Source organism: Notamacropus eugenii, chromosome 3 (assembly GCF_028372415.1).
Source record: "Notamacropus eugenii isolate mMacEug1 chromosome 3, mMacEug1.pri_v2, whole genome shotgun sequence".
NCBI lineage: Eukaryota > Metazoa > Chordata > Mammalia > Diprotodontia > Macropodidae > Notamacropus > Notamacropus eugenii.
In genome coordinates this window covers 239,656,619-239,676,627 of record NC_092874.1, presented here as the reverse complement: position 1 = coordinate 239,676,627, position 20,009 = coordinate 239,656,619, and the positions used below count along the sequence as shown (strand labels likewise).

The following is a 20,009-nucleotide window of genomic DNA, read 5'->3' as shown; positions in this document are numbered from 1 at the left end:
TAATCTGAGATTTCCTGTTCTGTTTGGGCTCTTAGTTGAGGGCACACAGTCCTTTTTATAGTGCCAGTCCCTGGCCCTCAGAGACTGTCGGGACAGCTGGTAGCACAGGATTATACTGTTCTTTTTGGTGGTTAATGATTCTACCCTGTGTCCAGGTTAGAAACAATAATGATGACGCACATATCTGTATATGCATTATATATATGTGTGTGTGTATAAAAGTTGTACAATATAGGATACATGTAAACATAATATGAAATTAAGAAAAAAGAATAAGAATTAAAATTCAAGTGCTTCTGTTCTTTTTATTTTTAATTTTATTGGGCAGGGAAGATAAGAATCATTTATTAAGTGTTCACTGTGAGCAATGTGCTAAGCATTTTACCAACATTCTGTCATTTGATCCTCACAACAGTCCTGAGAAGTAGGTGCAATTGTTGAGGACTCAGTTACTCCTTGTTCCTTGTCCTGCTTATCAGTGGGTGTTGGAGGAAGTCTACAGCTTTTGGATTACCTGGTCTTTGTCAAGTTCCCCTACCTGCAAAGTGTCACGTTTTTGCCAACTTGGGGAAGAACTGAGTGGCAAGGGCCCAACCTTTTCTGCTGAGGTGGACGGATCTGGATTGTTGTAAAGTTACCTATAAAAGCTTTCCCCACATTGAAGCAATTGTTGATATTCAGTGATCAGCCTGTCAGAATGTTGCTACCTTGACTTACTTAAAGTAAAAATCTCATAATTCTCTTTGTCCTGAGTTTTGTCTTGTTAATCAGGGTGAATACCCAAAGGAAAAATTTTCCTTTCAACAGTGTTATGATCCCCACTTTACAGTTGAGAAATCTGAGGCAGACAGAAGTTAATTTCTAATTGTGTGCCTCACTTTTTCTATATTCGGTGAGCCAGCCTTTATAATAAAGAATAAAAAAGGAAGATGGCGACATTAACCAGCACGTCACTGAGTGTACAATGTTTTACACACATAATGTTCGAAGAAGGGAGAGAAAGCGGCTGTGTCCCCTGCTCCCCCCACATGCAGGGGGAGTGGGGTTTTCATTCTATCTTTATGTTTTCAGCACCTAGCACATCCCTTACACATAGGGAGTACGGGGTGAATGTTTATTGAAATGAAACAAGATAACACCTGCTCACCTGCCACATTACTGCCCAAAATGTTAGTGGTTTAGAACATTACCTCATTTATCCACTTCTTGGTATAAAAATACATTTCTGAGCCAAGGTTTTGTTTCAGTTGGAAAAACAGTATTTTAAAGTTTAGGCTAAGGTCCAAACCCCCGCCTTGCTGAGTTGTTAGCATTCTGAGCTATTCTCTGACTTCTTCCACTGAAATCCCTCAGTTCACATAAACAGTCATGAATCACAGTATTCATGACTGGTCATGATTTTACATGAAGCAAAATCAGGAATTATAAACAGATTAAAGAAATAGAGAAATTGTATAGGAAATGCTTGCTGACAGAAGCAATGGGAAGAGAGGGGAGGGAAATTCAGCCTTCACTGTCTTTTTCCTGAACATCCTTAGCATCAGTCTATGCCATCCAGAGACTTATCCTCACAAGATGTCCCACCTCCCATCTTCATGCTTTTCCACAGGCTGTCCCCTATGCCTGGCAGGAAGAGGAAAGAGAGAGGGAGGATGAAAAGGAAGAAGGGAGCGAGGGGGGGAAGGAAAGAAGGAAGAAAGAAATGGGGAAGGAAGGAATGGAGGGACAAAGTAAAGAAGGAGAGGAGGGATGAAGGAAGGAAGGAAAGGGATGAAGGGAGAAAATGAGAGACAAAAGAAGGCAAGGAAGGAGGGACAAAAGAAGAAAGGAAGGAAAAGAGATGAAGGAAAAAAGGAAAGGAAAGAGAGGGAAGAAGGAAAGAAGCAAAAGGGGGAAGAAAGGTGGAAATAGGCATTTACTAAGTGTTTACTATGTGCCAGGCACTCTGCTAAATACTTTACAAGTATCTTCCCATTACACAACCCTGGGAGATAGGTTCGATATTATCCTTGAAAGTTCCAGCTTACCGATATTGATCATTTAGAAGTTATTTTTTAAAAACTTATAATTTGACAAATAGCAAATATGAACAAGTATTCCAGGAACAGAAAAAAGATTGCATATGAAACTGTGAATCTCTAGAATGTATAATTTTTTAAATATTTTCCCCAATTACATGTTAAAACAATTTTTAACATTTTCTTTTAAAGTTTTGAGTTCCAAATTCTATCTGTCCCTCTTTCTCTTCTTCCCATAATAAGCAATCCAGTATAACTTATACATCTGCAATCATGAAAAATGTTACCATATTATAAAATGTATAATTTTTTAAGTAGATATTTAATTACATTAAAATTAAAATAAAATTTAAATTAGCAACAAATCGTCCTACGTAAGTATGGCCCTTTATGGATTTTAAAAAATGTTTTGTTGACCTTTTCCCTTGTTTCCTACCATCACTCTCACTACCCAATTCCCCTCCATAAAATTCCTTCCACCTCCCACCAGACAAAGCTTTTATAACAAATAAGTGTAGTAACAAGTACTACATGTATCATCACATTGATTGTTTGTGAAAATATGTCTTATACTGTAGATCCATGCATCACTTCTCTATCAAAAGGTAGAAGGCGTGCTTTTATCATCAGTCTTCTTCAATTAAAATTGGTCACTACCTCGATCTGGGTTCAGAAGTCTTTCAGATTTGATTTCCTTTCTGTTACTGTAGACGTTGTGCAGAGTACTTTTATTTTGCTTCCACTCTATATGACTTCATATAAATCTTCCCAAGTTACCCTGAATTCTTGCCTTTTATACTTTCTCTTGATATAGCATCATATTACATTCATGTACCGTGGTTTCCCAGTAGAAGGGCAGCTCTTTGTTTCTGGATCTGTGCTGCAACAACAACAACAAAAAGCCACTGTCAATATTTTTGTTCACATGTACTTTCTATCTTTCATCTCTTTGTAGTATATGCCTAGTAATGGTATCATAGCAGCATCAGAGGGTATGAATAATTTAGTGACTTTTGGGTATAATGTTAAATTGTTTCCCAGAATGATTCAACCAGTTCACGGCTCTGTCAGATGTGAATTAGTGTCCTGTCCTCCCACAATCCCTCCAGAACTTCCTTTCTGCCGTTCATTTCAATTTGCATGTATCTTGTTGTTATTAGTGAATTGGAGTGAATTTTAATATAGTGTGATAACTTTCTTTCTTTTTTTTTTTTTGGAAAAACCATTCATAACCTTTGATACTTGGGAATGGCTCTTGTCCATAAATACTTGTATCAATTTTCTGTATATCTTGGATATCAGACCTCAGTCAGAGAAATTTGCTGCCAAGATTTTTTCCCTACTGTTTCCCTTCTAATTCTACCTATGTTAATTTTGTTTATGCAAAATCTTTTCAATTTTCTATAATCAAAATTGCTCATTTGGTGTTTTTATGTTTATCCCTTGTTTGGTCAAGAACTCTTCCCTCATAGAAGTGAAAGATATGACTGCTTATTATCGTATATGAGTTTGGAGCTTTTACTGTGGTATGTGACATCAGATATTTTATTAGCATCCTATAATGTGGTTTCACAAGCTTCCAGAACAAAATATTCCAGATGAGATCTGACAATGTCAAATTAAAGCAGAGGGGTCATTTCCCTATTCCTAGCTGCTTTACCTCTCATAATACAGCCCAAGGCTGCCTTAGCTTTTTTACTTACCACACTACACTAACAGTAGCTAGCACATTTATGTCATCTTTTCAGGTTTTACACCTGTTTTATCATTTGGTTCTGACAACAACCCTATGAGGTAGGGCTATTATCACTCCTTTTTTAGGAATGAGGAAACTGAGGCAGGCAGAAGTTAAAGGATTTGCCTAGGGTCACATAGCTATGAAGTGTTTTAAGCCAGGTTTGAACTCAGGTCTTCTTGACTCTAGGTCCAGTGCTCTAACCACTGTGCTTGCTTATACTGTTTATTCATAGATATCGTGTAATATATGAAAACCTCCATATCTTTTTGAGGTGAACTATTGTCTAGCCATGTCTCCCCCACCTTGCACTTGTGAAGCTGTTGTATTTTTAAGTGGAATATAATATTTATCCTTATTATATTTTACCTTCAGTTCAGCCTACTGTTCTGATCTATAAAGATCTTTTTTGTGTTCTGACCATCACTCAGTGGGCTGGCAAACCTTTCCAGTTTTATGTCATCAGCAAAATTGATGAACACGCCATCTGTGCCCTTATCCAAATATTTTAAATAGCATAGGACCAGTGGGCTCAGAGCTTTTGGGCCCTCCCCAACAAACTTTCTTCTTCTTTTATATAGACAATTAGCGATCGAGCTGTTAACACAAGTTCCAGATCTACCTGATTTTACTTTGTATGTGCTCACATCTCCCTATCTTTTCTCCAAAAATAGCCTTAGAGGTTTTGCTAGTTAGACCAGGGCCCTGGGTATATACTTGGTCTTGTCCAGTGTGACATCCCTTTTCAGACTCTAGTTACAAAGTTTATGTTAGCAAAAAACTTCCGGCTTCTACCAAGATGATTTGCTAGCAAAAAAAACCCTTCCCTGTCACGCATCCCACAAAACCATCCGTCTCTAAATGTCACTTCCTGTTTGGGAAGAGTATATTTAATGTTATAGTGAACATATCTAGTTATAACTTTTGAAATCAGTCAGACACGCTGTACCTAGACCCCAACATAGTGGTGTTAACTTGGGTTTTCTTTGAGCATAAAGGACAACAGCTTTTGAAGTAAATTAATACTTATAAGAAGAACTGTTGTTTGGTTTATGCAAACTGTCAGGAGTATACGTTGTATACATATATATATATTAGACGTAGACAACTACATTGGTTTTCTACCAATTCTTCCTATTTAAACGCAACCCTCCCCCACAAAAAAATCCCACATAACCTTTTTCTGTCCTTACATAAACCTTACATCTCTGTACCTATTGAGGGAGGGGAATGCCTTTTCCTTGGCTAACTGTTGGTGTCACAGTATTATCTAAGTCCAAGCTAATTCTAGAAAGACAATTGAAGAATAAGGAAATCATTTTCATGATGAGTTGCCAGACAAACCCTGCTTAAGTATTAGGAATATGGCAGCGTCACCATGCCAATATTCCAAATAGAATGATGGCTCAATGTAAAGCATTGCCCCAGATGATGGTGAAAGTGTCATGTAAAAGTGCTTTAGAAAGAGTAAATGCCTATTTTACTTAGTCTTGTGTGTGATGTACAGCCTATCAGTGATAACATATGGTTGTGTGTTCCCCCTGGGTTTTAGAGTGGGCTATATTTTACTGACCTGTAGTGTAGAGGGTAGAATTAATGTTGGTCTCATCTTTAATCACTTGGAGAAACTAGACAGAGAGAATTCCCTGAGCCAATCTATCCATCTTCAAGTAATTGAAAAAAAAATTTGAGGTACCAAACCTTTAACCTTAAAAGAATGACTGTCTGTCTTCCTGATTTGGACTAGAATGAATAAGGGCTATTGACCCCATCTCTTAGGTATCTCTTTTAGTAGGTGTCAGTCATATCTTGCATGTCATACATAATTTGTATGATGCCATGAGAAAGCCCTGGAATTTTCTCATTCCAAAATACAAAACTACAGTACAGGGGAAGGGGTGCTTCCATGCTTTTCTTTTCTTTTTTTTTGGCTGAAAGCATTTTGGTAGATTAGAATCACATGGAGTGCTTGATTTAGAGGAGATGGTGAACTCCTAGTAAAATTATTTTTTCTTTTTTTTTTCAGAGTGATCAATGCAGGAAAGAGCACGCACAATGAGGATCAGGCCAGTTGTGAGGTGTTGTCTGTGAAGAAGAAGGCAGGAGTCGTTACCTCCACTCCAAACAGAAATGCATCTGCAAAGCGAAGGTCCTCTCTTCCTAATGGGGAAGGTCTTCAGCTAAAGGAGAATTCTGTAAGAGAATCCCTTTTAATCTTGGTGTTCACTTAAGTCAGATACTCGTAGCACAGTACCTGAACAGAGTGGGATCTAAGGAGTTAGCTTTGCTTTTTTCCTGAAGGGTTTAAATGCCAGATTGAAAATAGACAGTGTGTGGAGTACCAAGGAGAGAGTGTAGGTGGAGTATGGCACAATACTTTTGGACAGGGGTTTTCAAACTTTTTATCTGAAGATTCCTTTAACCCTTAATAATTATTGAGAACCCCAAAGAACATTTGTTTCTGGGTTATACCTGTCAACATTTAGTATATTAGAAATGAAAACTGATGAACTTTAAAAATATTTCTTCATTTAAAATAATCATGAAAACATGTGTTAACATAAACAAATTTTTATGAAAGATAATTATGTTTTGCAAAACATAAACAAACTTAAAAGAGTGACATTGTTTTTACACATTGTGTTTTTCAAATCTCTTTAACATCTAGCTTATTAAAAGACAGAGGAAGCTTACAAATCATCTCATTGGATTTGGGTAGAATTATTTTTGATCCCCTTTTATATATTACAAAAAAGAATCTGTATTCCAAATCAGGATTATATGCACTGTAATTAGTTCTGTAAGTATTCTTACAGAAAATAACCTCCAGAAAGTTCACTCTTATGGCCTGGAGTATGTGGTGACAAGATTAAAATGGAAAAAAGGAGTGGTTACTGTAATTCAGTATTGGAATTGAATGACATTGAGAGAGCAAGAAGGGGGGCAGGTGATCTAGGATGGGGTATTACTGATCTCTCTCTCTCAAAGAGGCTAGGCAGGTTCAAGAGCACAGAAAGCCAAGGTTCTGCAGTGCCCCTCAGTCTAATATTGGGCAGTGAGTATTAGTAAAGAATCCAAGAAATCATTCATTATGACCAAGTGCGATTTATGCAAGGGATGCAAGAGTGGTCCAGCGTTAGGAAAATCAATCAGCATACTTAAAATTATATTTGAAAACCAAAATATCCAGAACTATGATCATCTCAGTAGATGCAGAAAAAGAAACCTTGTAACGCCCTTTTATCCTAAAAACCCTATGAAGTATAGATATAGAGGAACCTTTAAAAATATATGAAGAATGGATGTCAAACCAAAAGTAATCATGGTATGTAATAGGGATGGGCTAGAACCTTTTCCAGTAAATAAAAGTTCCTTCTGGGAATGAAGCAAGAACACTCAGTCTCTTTACTGTTACTTGATGTGGTTCTGGAAATGCTAGCAACAGCCATAAGACAAGAGAAAGAAATTATAAGTCTAAAGATAAGTAGGAGATAAGCCGTCCCTGTTTGCTGATGATATGATGGTTGGGAATAGTTTCAGTAAGTTGCAGGCTACAAAAATAAATCTTCAAAAGTCAATTTTTTTTTATTTTCTACATTATAATAACAAAATAATAATAATAAATAATAGAAAAGAAAATCCTATTCCAGAAACACTACTGGGAGAGCGACCTACCAAAGCACACAAAAGACTTAGATTCAATCACAAAGGGCTCCTTAAGGAAATAGAGAGCAATTTAAATAATTGGTGGACTCTTCAGTGCTTGAAGGTAGGCTGTGCCAGTATAATAAAAATTATGATACTGCCAAAATGAATTTGTACTTTGTACTTGTGTCAATCAATTTAGCAAGAGGATGCTTCATGGAACTTGATAAAATAGTAGCAAAATCCATTCAGAAAAAAAAAGATATAAAATATTGAGGAAAATGATAGCAAGAAGTAGAGGCAAAGGGGAAATAATCCTTCCAGAGCTCAAGTTATTATAAAGCAGCAGTCACCAGCATCATTTGGTGTTGGCTAAAAAACAGAGATAGACCAAGAGAACAGACTAGAAAGATTCAGAAGCAATAGAAGTCAATAACCCAGTGCTTGATAAAGTGGAAAACATAAATCATTGGGCGGGGCGGGGCGGGGGATTTCTTATTTGATAAAAATTGCCAGGGAAACTGGAAAGCGGGCTAGCAGAAATTAGACTTAGAACACCACCTGGCCTGCACCATATTCTCCAGTGCTTTCTAAGTGGACATGTGGCCTTAATATTAAAGATTATGCTATAAAACATTAGAGGAGAAAAGATCCTATCTTTCTCACAGCAGTGGAGAGGAGATAGAGCAAATGAGACAGAGACACTTAACTAAGGATAAAATACAATACCTTTGATTCCTTGAAATGGAAAATCTTTTGCACAAGCAGAATCTGATGCACTTACAATAACTAGAGAAAGGATTGAATGGGGAAAAATCTATATCAAATCCCTTGGAAAAGAATTTGATATACAAGATATATGAACGGTTAATAAATATTTATTAATCTAACAGCCACCCCACAAAAGATAAGTGATCAAAGGATATGAACAAAGAATTCTCAAAAATTCCTAGTTCTCAAAAGAATTGCAAAGTATTCACAACCACATGAAAGAATGTTCTAAATCACTAATAAGAGAATGTAAATCAAAGCAACCCTAAGGTTTCCCCTCACAGCTTGGCAATATTGGGAAAAATTTTTTAAATGGCAATATCTAATATTGGAAGGGTCATGGAAGGTTAGACACAATAATATATTGGTGGTGGAGCTGTGAAATAGTATAACGTTTTGTAAAGCAATTTGGAATGATTTTAAAAAATGACTAAAATGTCTAAGCCCTTGAAACCCAGAGACCCTATTACTGGGCTCTCATACCCCAAGGATAACACCAAAATATTTATAGTGTCCTTTTTGTGGTAGCAAAAAATTGGAAGCAAAGTCTGTGCTCATCAAATGGCTAAACCAATTGTAACATACAGTGGAATATTACTGTGTTGTAACATTATGTGTGTGATAAACACAGAGAAGCGTGGAAAGAGCCATGTGAACTGATGCAGAGTGAAATGGGGGGAACCAAGAAAACAACATGCAAAGCAGTTACAATGGTGTGAATGGAAAAAACAACAACGTACTAAAAAAACCAAAGTAAATACAACAAAATTATAAAGATCAAACAGGAATTGAATGAAGAGATATGAGAGGATGCCACGCCGTCAGCCCACCTCTTTGTGGAGGTAGGAGGTCTACAGGTGTCACACACTGTATGTATTTTGGGACTTCTTTCAATATATCAGGTTTTTTGTGCTGACTTTTTTTGTCTCTAAAATTTTCCTGTCTTCTCTGTGAGAAGGAAACTTGAAGGGATACTTGGGATAACTATAATAATGTAAGAAACAAGCTATCAAGAAAAACTTATTGAAAAATAAATTCAGATAATGAAACTCTAAGAAAGAAAGTGAAAGGAGTAAAGAAGAAAGCCCTCGGGCTGAAGACAAGAATCCTATTGACTATTTCTGAGGAGAATCGGTGCCCCAGGCAATTCTTGTGGTTGTACAAGAACGGGCACGACTCCACTTGGTACATGCAGGCCATACCTCCTGATTCCTATCTCCCTGTCTTGATTTACTACATGCCTGTTGCTTTCAGATATTCTACAGCCTGACTTTGCTGTTTCTCACATGGGATATTCCCTCTCTGTCTTCGTGCCTTTGTGTAGTCTTTTTCCCCAGGCCTTGAATACAGTCTCTGTACTTTACAGGGTGGAAACCTTCATCTCCTTCAGAGCTCAGCCCAGATGCTGCCTCTTACGTGAAAACTTCCCTGATTCTCCTAGATGTTGACCCTTTTTCTCCACCCAAATAACCTAGTGCATATTTTGCACCTCATTATGTGTGTACATGTTGTTTCCACAGATAAAATATAAGCTTTTTGAGGGCAGGGTCCTTCATTTTTGTCCCAGTACCAAGAACATCTGGCATCTCTACTGGGTGCTTAATATATGCTTATTGTTTGAGCTATGGACTTGAGTTAAACCCCAAACACAAGTAAATGTGGAGCTACAGCAGAAATTCCAATCGTTAGGAACTCAGATGATGCCCATTGAGAAGTCTTATCTCTAGTGTTTCTTGGGGTGGGTAGAAAATAAGCACCCAGTCCTGGAATGTCAGCCCATGGAAAGGAGTCAAGTGAAACTGTGCCTGCCACCTCATAGCTCTTGGATATTTACTCTTGGCATACAACTGCTACTTTTCTACCCTTCACTTCCTTGTTTATCTTAATTCACTTTCCAAGTTTCAGGCCTCTCACTATCCCATATTAATGTTTTTCAATTGGCTTGAAGCTTATCAATGCATGCTGTGCAGTCACGCTAGCTTGGCCTCTGTGGACAGATTTCAGGAGATCCTTGAATGGGGACGGTGGGATCATCCCATGTCTTGTCATCCAGCCATGCCAGTCAGAAAAACCCAGGGTTTTGTGGAAGGTTAAAAAGGGGAAAAAATTATATATTTGATTTCACTAACATCTAACTGAAATTAAGCATTTCAGTCATTTAAAAACATTTTTCTGAGAAGGGAGCCCGTGACTGGGTATATCCCACTCCTATTCCCTGATTCTCTGATTTGTTCTATGAAAAGGAAGGGTCCTCTAGAATTGCTGAAGAAGCACATAGAAAAAGAACATGGAATGATGAGCAACTTCCTTTCTAGTGAGGTTATTATAATAATTATCATTTTCAAAAATTGAGGGGTTTGGACTGAGATTTCATATAACTGTATAGAGCTTACAGGGATAAAATCCCCTCTACCAACACAAATCAACAATTTCTCTGAAGCCTTTGAAAGTTAAAAATTACTTAACTCATAACTCAACAGAACAGTTGAAACGCACGTCTTCCCAACTCTGAGCAAACCTAGTCACTGACTTCTGGCCAGTACCATAGATTTCGTCTCATAGCAGTAGATCATGATGGAAGAAAGTGCTTCATGGATCACTGTTCCTTTCAAATGCAATTTGTTCTCAATAATATTGTAAAGGGAGGCTCTTTATAACTGTGGGTTTGCATGAAGATATGGGGAGGCTGGTATTCTTTCTTTGTTATTGTTTCTGGTTTGGTTATTTTTCCCTTAATCTAAAATTCCGTTACAGGATTTGGAAAGAACATTTACCTTAGAAATGGTCATTCAGCCTAGAACTAGCGATTCATTTTTTGATTAAGTAATAGTAGAGTTAGAGGTTTTCTTTCTTTTTTCTTTTTATTTCTTTTTTTTACTGCCCATTCATCCTTCGGACATGATGGTTTCGTCTTCCTTTACCAGGGGAATAGTGAAGTTTTGTCGCTGTTTATAAAACTAGTAAACATTAAACCAAGCTCAGCTGGTGATTCACTGATTGACTTCCTGCAGGCACACCTAGAGTTTGTTGGAGACATAATGGAAGAATGAGAAAAGACCTGATGTGAGAAGCAGGAGACTTGGGCAAGATCACTTTTCTTTTCATTGTCAGCTTCCTCCTTTCTCAAATTAGGAGGCTGGATTCAATCAGGAATTCTTAATTATTGGTCTGATGAGGTCTTTGGACCCCTTCTTGAATAATATTTTTAAATGCATAAAAGACATAAAAATACAAAGGAAACCAGTAATTTTTTTAAAATACAGCTATCAAAATGGTTTGTTTTAAACCAGCTTCACAATCCTCAGTTTACAAATCCCTGGATTAGACAGACTCTCCAGGCTCTTTCCATTGCTACTATTAAGTGATTAATTAGCCCTCCTCTGGTGGTACCTTGTTGTATATGACGAAAGCCCCATAAATTTTGTATTTTTTATTGAATTGGGATGATACTCCCTCACAGAGTAGCTTTGAGAAACAAATGAGGTAATTGGATGAACAAAAAAAATCTTTTCTAGTAGGACATAAAATTGAGAAGCTAACTCTTCCTGGTAATTACTATAAAGTCTTGCCCTTTGGCCAACTGCTAGTTCATGACATCTCTGTCCCAGTCCTTTTAACCTCCTCCTCCCACCACTAGATTAAATTCCTCTGAGAGTTTAGCTTAGGGTGGTATGTTTTTTTACTTCCTCTCTTAGACAACCCCAGGAGTAGGACAGAATTATGGCTGACCTGTGCATTAGTTGTGTGTTTAAACTCAGCCTCTCCAGTGGGGCCATCTCATGGCATGTCACCTCATCATGCCAGTCAAAAAAACCAAGGGTCTTGAGGAAAGTAAGCATAGAAGGGATTGGTGGATAGAAGTCACTGGAAATTGTGTCCAAAGACATGACTTCACTGGCTTGGTCCCAAGCTCCAGGAGGAGCATGCCTTGTACCAAAGTGATGCCACTTAGTATTAGAGGGTGGGGGAGAGGTGGCTATTTGTAGTCAGTAGGGAAGCAACCAGTAGTTGGGGAGAGATTGATGATAAATGAGAGAGTAGGAGGGATGGGGGGGTGGGGCTACTCTGATTTTTACTGACTAGCTTTTCTTTTGCCTCTAATCACCTGTAACCAAAAAAAAGCTCAAGGAATGTGACATCCTCTTGAATTCAAAAGGACTTGTCCAAGTCTAGTCCATCTTGGGATAGATACTGTTCACCTAAGATCAAGAAAGAGCAAAGAAAAGAGGCAGCCCCAAGTACTATGGTCGTCTGCTCCTACTCAAAAGCCATATAAAACCATTCTGACAGAAAACTCCTTTTGCCCCAGTGGCCAGTAATAGAGCTGCTTCTCCATCTCAAAGCACTGAGGTCTTCAACGGAAAGTCACATGTGGCTTTAAGCTGCCAGGGACTTGTCCTCTCCAGAAAATCAGGCCTCCTCTCATTGATTTACGGACATGTGGGGTCAGGCAGATAATGATCTGAATATACTCATAAAGATGGTTGCTTAGGATAATGAGGAAGCTTTGCCAAGGCCTGTTTTAATAAGGGTGCTAAAATGTCCCTTTATTACAAAGACTGTAGAAAGGTGAGGAAAGAAGGCAGGGGCATGAACCAAATTTGATATAAGGAAGGAAGAAAACTGTAAAACTGGGACATTATTTAAGGACATTAGAAAATGCCTTTCTCACCATCTTCAGATAGGAGCCTTGGCTCAGGCTCTGACTGTTATGTCCAGCAGATATAGGTTTTTAACTTTTTTTGTCTGTTAAGCGCCCTGGTGTTAGAAGGGCAGATTTGGGGAGGGGGGGGGGATGGGGAAGGTGGGGTGGCTCTGACTAGAGTTGTGTATAAATACACTCCAAGTCTGTTTCCTTAGGATCGTCCTTGTGTTGTTTAGCTTAGTCAGAACACATCAAAGTGTTTGCGGCCTGAAAAATCCGTTAGTTCAGTATCTAATTACAATAACAGGGGATGGCTGTGTCAGCATCCTGGCCAAGTTCATCAGCAGGGGACACAAAAGCTGATTATCTTTCTCAGTGGAGACTTGAGAGGCACTGTGGGAATTTAAGTCAGCTAGGATCAAATGGGAATGAGGTGGGGGAGGGGCAGGTAAGAGGAAGTGGGGGAGGGGCGTAAATGTTTGAAACTCAGAGCTGTTTTTTGCTCTTAACTGACCTTACTTAAATATTTGCCTTTTGTACCCTTGTTTCTCTCTAGTTTCCTTTAAAAAAGAAAACTTCACATTAAAGCAATCCAATTAACAAAGGGGGATTTTTTGGGGGGACAGTTTGGCTACCCCCTTTTCTGTCTCATGTTCTGTAATCCAGACTGTAGTGTGAGCTATAAGGCCCTTCACTACTAACTGAATGCTTTCAACTGTATGTTGGACCAGTAGGACTTCACTTCCATTTCTGTCAGTAATACCTTTGAGTTTACTTTTAATTAATCACTTTTGGGAAGGAGCATACAATGCAGACAAGTTTTCTGTTCCACATCATGGACTTTTTGAGGCAGGAAAGGAGTGACCTCTGTTAGGTATGTTATCTCCTGGCTCCAGGGAACCCAGAACTATTGGCAGTGATTTTTTAAAGGGTGACTTCTCACAATAGGAATTGACAAGGTCCAAGTTCATGCTTGAGGTCAGCCACAGAACCCTCGGCCTCTGACCCTAGTAGGTGCTGGTGCCCTCTGAGCAGAATCTGTGACCAAAATATTGAATCTGACCTTGTATAGCTATGGACTCAACTCAGATTCATCACTAGATCTCCCCCTTCTCCTTTCTAAAGGTTTGTGTGTGTATACATGTGCGTGGAATGTGACATATTCGAATTTTTTCTGTGTATTGATTGGTTTTGTGGTTTTTCCCTCTCTTCCACTTTTTAAAAAACAAACTTCACTATAAAGGATGGCTGTTATGGTAGGGATGGGAGCACAAGGAAATTAAAGTGATATAAAAACAAAACCAAGAAAATCTTTTAAGAAAAATTAAAAAAGTAAAATGTAACTAAAGTTTCATTACCGGAATACTTTGTACATTGTGGTAATCCTGTAGAACTATGGAAGAGTCACCAAGTGAAGTCCAGAAGCCTTTATTCCTGTGTTACAGGCACAGTGCTAAGGCCTGGGCGTACAAATACGAAACTGAGAGTCAGTAAATGCCCTTCAAGAGGCTTAACACAACTCATAAAAGGGAATTGGGAAGTTTTGAAAGATGAAATTCCCCTTGTGGGGACCTGGAGAGTCAGGAGTATGACCTGCTGAGGAATGAAGATATGGTTGACCTGGGCCTTCTTAAAGAGGAAAAGCCACAGGGCAGAGAGCATGTCCATTGTGTGAAATCTGGAGGTAAAATAAGTTTCTGGGTGAAGAGCTTTCTGGGCCATGGTAGAGAAAGTCTAGAAAGGCATGAGGCAGAAAAATAAGAATGTGATAGAAACTTTTCTTTGCCTCAGTTTCACTATGTACTTGTTTATCTAGGAAGAACCCTGGGAGCAAAGTAGATAGAACCTTTTGGAAATGATTTGCTAGTAGATATGATATGAAAGTCAAGTAATCTAGAAAAAAAAAATTGGTTGTGGAAGAAACCATGTTTTTTGACCCCTTCCCTTATTCATTCCTAGGATCAAATTGATTAATTCATCCTTTTGATTCTTAATCATTTCCTTTTAACATCTTCCTTAACTCCTAGTTATATCTGCAGATTTAAATGGACGTGGGGGTCTAAGACAAACCAAGCCAAGCTCAAAAATTGGGCTGGATGGAAGGAATAATTGACACTGCTCTGAAAGTACGTGTTGTAAAAACTAGAGAAAGTTTTCCCTTAAAAACAACAAAACAAAAAACCAGCACCCTATTTTTCAAGCTCTCAAACTAGACTGTTGGTAGCATGGGTTTGGAAAGCACTGAGCCAGAGATATCTTTTCTCCTCTCTTCCTTGCAGCCTGCTGGCTCAGCAAACTAAGTGACTGAACTGTTGTGTAAATACTGCAGTCCTCCTCTGTCCTTGGGGGAGGGCATCATGGAAGGATTTCAGATATTAATTATTCTTTTTGGGTCTCCTGACTGCAAGTGTCTTAGAGTGTTTTGTTTGTGCCTCATTCTCCTTGCCCATAGACCTTGTTGAGAATTGCTTTAGAAAGAGGCCCTTAATAAGAATATGAAAAATGAAAATGAAAAATAATGAATTCTTAACTCCAGGGGAGCTTGCTCAGGGCGTCAAACTTAGGACAAAAATTTAACACCCTAAAAAACTGTTTTATAATTGGTTACGTTCACATGGTATTGGTTTGAGTACCAGGCTCTTTGTATAGGATGAATAGTGGTTGCCATTTGTACAGTGATTTAAAAATATGAAGCCATCATGTTCCATGGTCCACAGTCATGTAACACTTTGGTTTTGGAGAATTAACAAGAAGAATCTTGAGGGAAAAGATGAGTTTTTATGTCAAAAAGAAACTTGGGGTAATTAAATCTTTGTATAATTCCCAAATACAATCTAAGACCACTTAATTTCTCCTTCAATCCTTGGTGCCCAAATTCTTTTAGTTATTCTCTTTTGGTCTCCTGACTGAAAGTGTCTTGGAATGTCTTGTTTGTGCCTCATGTTCCTTGCCCATAGACCTTGTTGAGAATTGCTTTAGAAAGAGGCCTTTAATAATGTCTAAGGCAGAAATTGTTCACCTGAGGTCTGAATTGTCTAAAGATATTTTGATAGCTACTTCAATATAATTGGTTTCCTCTCTCATCCTTTGTAATTTTATGTGTGTTGGTGTGCATTTTAAAACATTATTTCAAGAAAAAGTTCATAGGTTTTACCATACTGTCAAAGTCATCCATGACAACAAAGGGTTAAAATTCTTATTCTCAGATAACATGTCCTGATGAGCCAGCTGTAATGACTAACAACCAATAGGACTTCATCCTACCACACTTTTCTCGTGTATAGCTTAGCTCTTCTTATCGTTAGAGGATTGTGATCTCCAAGGAATCAAAGTGTAGACCATACAGAGGGCAATGAAAGAAATACGTAGTGCATGTAAGGAAGTTGCAAAATATTACTAAATGTAAATGAGAGAGTATATGATTCTCCATGATCTCCAAATCAGTTGATGTAGTCAAAATGTACTCATAGCTGATAAGTTTTTTAATGTGTTATAAGTCTTATGTGAGCACTAGGAAGGTATGAACACTTCTCTAATTGAGTCATGAGAGACAACCTGATTAACTAAGCAGAAATTGGGCCATGCCATTGAAAAAAAGAGTCAAGTTGTTATTCCTACTGGGAGTTTCAAGCCAGGAGCCTGAAGTAAGGGGAGGGAGGGTACTCTCTTCTCCTTTTTCCCCAATATTGACCATAAGTAGCTCAGTGGAAAGACAATTCATGTAGCAGTTTGAGAGAGCAATGACAGCCATTCCAGACTGACATGGGGATAGAAAGGTGGTTGCTTGAGAGAGGCCCACCTGACTCAGAATAAAGATGTGGCAGTGGAGAGCTAGCCATGGCCATCAAGCATGAAGCTACAGAAATGAGTAGACTCCAGGGGCCCAGCTGAGCCACCTGCCCAGCCCAGGAGAAAAATCATGGCAAGTGGGCAGCTTTATGTGGCCTAGAGAGAGAGGACATTGTATTTCTTTGGAATTTGAGTTGTGGATTGTATGTGCTACTCTGAGTCAGTTTAGTGCAAGAGAAAGAGTGCTGGTTCTGCAGTATAAGGACCTGAATTGACCTTCAGCAAGTCATATAACTTCCCTGAGGACCCAGTTTCAAATCTCTAAAAGATGTTTGGACAAGCTGGCTCCTGAAGTTCCTTCAAGCTGTGGTCCTATGAGCACATAGGGTGGTGGTTGGAGGGTGCCACGTAACACTCCTAACATCATAGCTTATGAGCCCCTACTGGTGTGCTTCCTATCAGTAGACACATTTACCTTTAGCAGAGGCATTTATTAAGGTGGTATAGTAAAAATAGTACCTACAAAACATTCTCCCCATAAACCTGGGGTACACTATACCACAAATTTACAGTGTCCATTGGAAGAGTAGGATGATGAGCTCCTTTCCAGTTCTAAACCTGTGGTCCTATGACTCAATATTTCTCTCAGACTTTGCAAGGAGGAGCTAAGGTGATACCTTAGAAGTCTCACCAGGTTTTCTTTGATTACATCATGTACATAAAACCTGTTTTATTGCAATCATACTTAGTTTTGCAATTAACTTTGGAGACTGAACCATGTGTGATTGTATTGAAAAAACTTGGCCTTGAAGAAGAGAGGAGAAAATGTACCTCCTTCCCTTCTTTTGTAGAAGTGGGGGCTATGGATGTGGAACACTGTGCATTCTGTCACACTCAGCGTATTAGTTTTGCTGAACTATTTTTCCAGCTATTTTTTTAAAAATTATTTTTGGTACTCTGATTTTCACAAACTCCAACAAACATGAACATTCCCCTGTATTAAAAACCAGAATAATGAATTATATATGGAACTATGAATTTTATTATCTCTACTTTGTGGTTGTTTTTTTAAATGTGTATTCAGTTCAGTATATTGACTTCCAAACTATCTTGCTTGCATCTGTATCCCTCTGAAACTCCTTCTCTTTTTTACCTTTTCTTTGAGTGCTTCATTGATGACCTTTTCTTCCTTCCTTTTTTTAGGCACCATTTTAGCTAGTTCCCCTTTTCCCCGTAGTCCTTCCTTACCAACCCCCCAAAATTTTCCTCTGCACAAGTTAAATTATATTCAGGCAAAACAAAACCACTAACTGGGAATGTCAAAAAATGTATGTCTCATTCTGCTCCCATAGACTATCACCTCTTTATGAAGGGATTGGAACCATGCCTTATCATCAGCGTTCTGGAGATTTCATTTACCAAAATACTAAACCTTACAAAATTGTTGGGTTTTTGGCAATATTGTAGTCATTTAGAAATTGTTGTCCAAGTTCTATATACCTAATTCTATCTATCAGTTCATATCCATCTTCCCAGTTTTTTTGGAATCTCTTTTTCCTCATTTCTTACAGTGCAATAATATTCCATTACAGTCATGTACCATAATTTGTTCAAGTATTCCCTAGTTGATGGGCACCCATATTTGTTTGCTTCTACAAAAAGTACTGTTCTGAATATTTCATACTCACTGGATGTTCCCCTAGAGGTCTTTGATATCTTTGGGGTGTATGCATGATAGCAGTATTACTGTGTCAAAGGGTCGATACAATTTAGCTACTTTTGAGATTTTACTTTGCAAAGCGTCTGGAACAATTCACAAATCCTCTAGAAGTACATTAGTGTGTCTGTTTTCTTGTAGTTCCTCTAACTGTTGTTATGTTCCCTTTTGGTCTTATTAGTGATTTGAAACATTTTCATAGGGTTATTAGCTTGCTTTTAAGAACTGTGTATTCATAGCTTTTGACCGTCTATCTATTGGGGAGTGGCTCTTGTTCTTATATATTTGAACCAATTTCTTATATTTCTTGGACATCAGACCTTTTTCAAAGAAATTTGGTACAAAGATTCTCCCCTCCCCTTTGGGCGCTGCCCCCCTCCCCCCAGCTTTTCCCCTCTTGAAACTGTTTGGTTCTAATTTTAGCTGCAAAAATTGATTTTGTTTATGTGTGAAAGCTTTTCAATTTTACTTAATTGCAATTGTTCGTTTTACTTCTCCTCATCCTCTCTGTCTCTTGTTTATCAATTACTCTTCCCCTATCCATTGTTAGAAAAATTTCTCCTTCCTTGACCATCTAATTTGTTTATTGTTTATTACCTATTATCTATTTGCAGCTTATAATGAGATATGGTAGTGTCAACCTCATCTCTTCCAAATTGCTTTCCACAAGTCCTTACCATAGTATTTGGGATCCTTGGATTTATCACATTCATGCAAATCCTGTGCTACCAGGTTCACGCTTTGCATTCCTAATTAAATAATGGTAATGATTATAATATAATTAGCATTTATATAGCACCTGCCATGTGCTGGGCACTGTGCTAAACTCTTTACAGTTATTATCTCTTTTGATCCTCACAGCAGTCTTAGGAGATAGATAAGATATATCCTTATTTTTACAGTTGAGGAAACTGAGGCCAGCAGAATTTAGGTGACTCAAGTAGGGTCACAGCTGATAAATGTCCGGTGTCAGTCTTGAACTCAGCTGTTCCTGACTCCAGACCTAGCACCCTATCAATTGTGCTACTTCATGTGTCTCACTGATCAGCTCAGTGTCTTCATCTCTAAAGTAGAGATAATCACAGCACCTGCCTCTCAAGGTTGTTGTAATCGATCACATGAGATATTTGTAAAGCACTTAGTGCAATGTCTGGACGTAGTGGGTTCTATTTAAACGCTGGCTTTTATTGTTGTTATTTTTATTATGATTATTTCCTGTATGTCACGGTAAGTGGACACCTAGATATCCTAGGCATTCGGTAGTTGTTTTGAGTGACAGTATTCTTTGTATCTCTCTTCATTTAGCTGGTAAAATATCAAAAGGCCAAGAATTTATCAGATTATTTTATATCCTGCAACTTTGATGAAATTATTGTTTCAATTAATTTTTAATTCTAAACCCAGGGTTCTTTAAGTAAAACATTTTTGAAAAGAGCTAATTTTGTTTCCTCTTTGCCTATACTTATTACCTCAATTTATTTGTCTTGTTTTGTTATTTTCTCTAATATTTATAGAGTCCTATCAAATAATAGTGGTGCTAATGGACCAGCCCTATTTTTACCCATCATCTTATTGGAAAGGACTTCATCATTTTTTGTTATAGATTATACTAGCTCTTGGTTTTTTATATTATTTACCATATTTTTGCAAAGTGAAATTTTTTCCTCAAAATTTTCTCTAAATTGACAT

General features: G+C 38.0%; 1 protein-coding gene across 1 annotated transcript in view; it reads left to right on the top strand.

Moving 5' to 3' along the window:
* Positions 1-20,009, top strand: part of PPM1H (protein phosphatase, Mg2+/Mn2+ dependent 1H) — a 311,176-nt gene that overhangs the window by 118,134 nt on the left and 173,033 nt on the right. Inside the window, exon 2 of the mRNA XM_072655253.1 lies at positions 5,780-5,948. Coding sequence (XP_072511354.1) covers positions 5,780-5,948 — 169 coding nt within the window. The remainder of the gene's footprint in view (positions 1-5,779; positions 5,949-20,009) is intronic.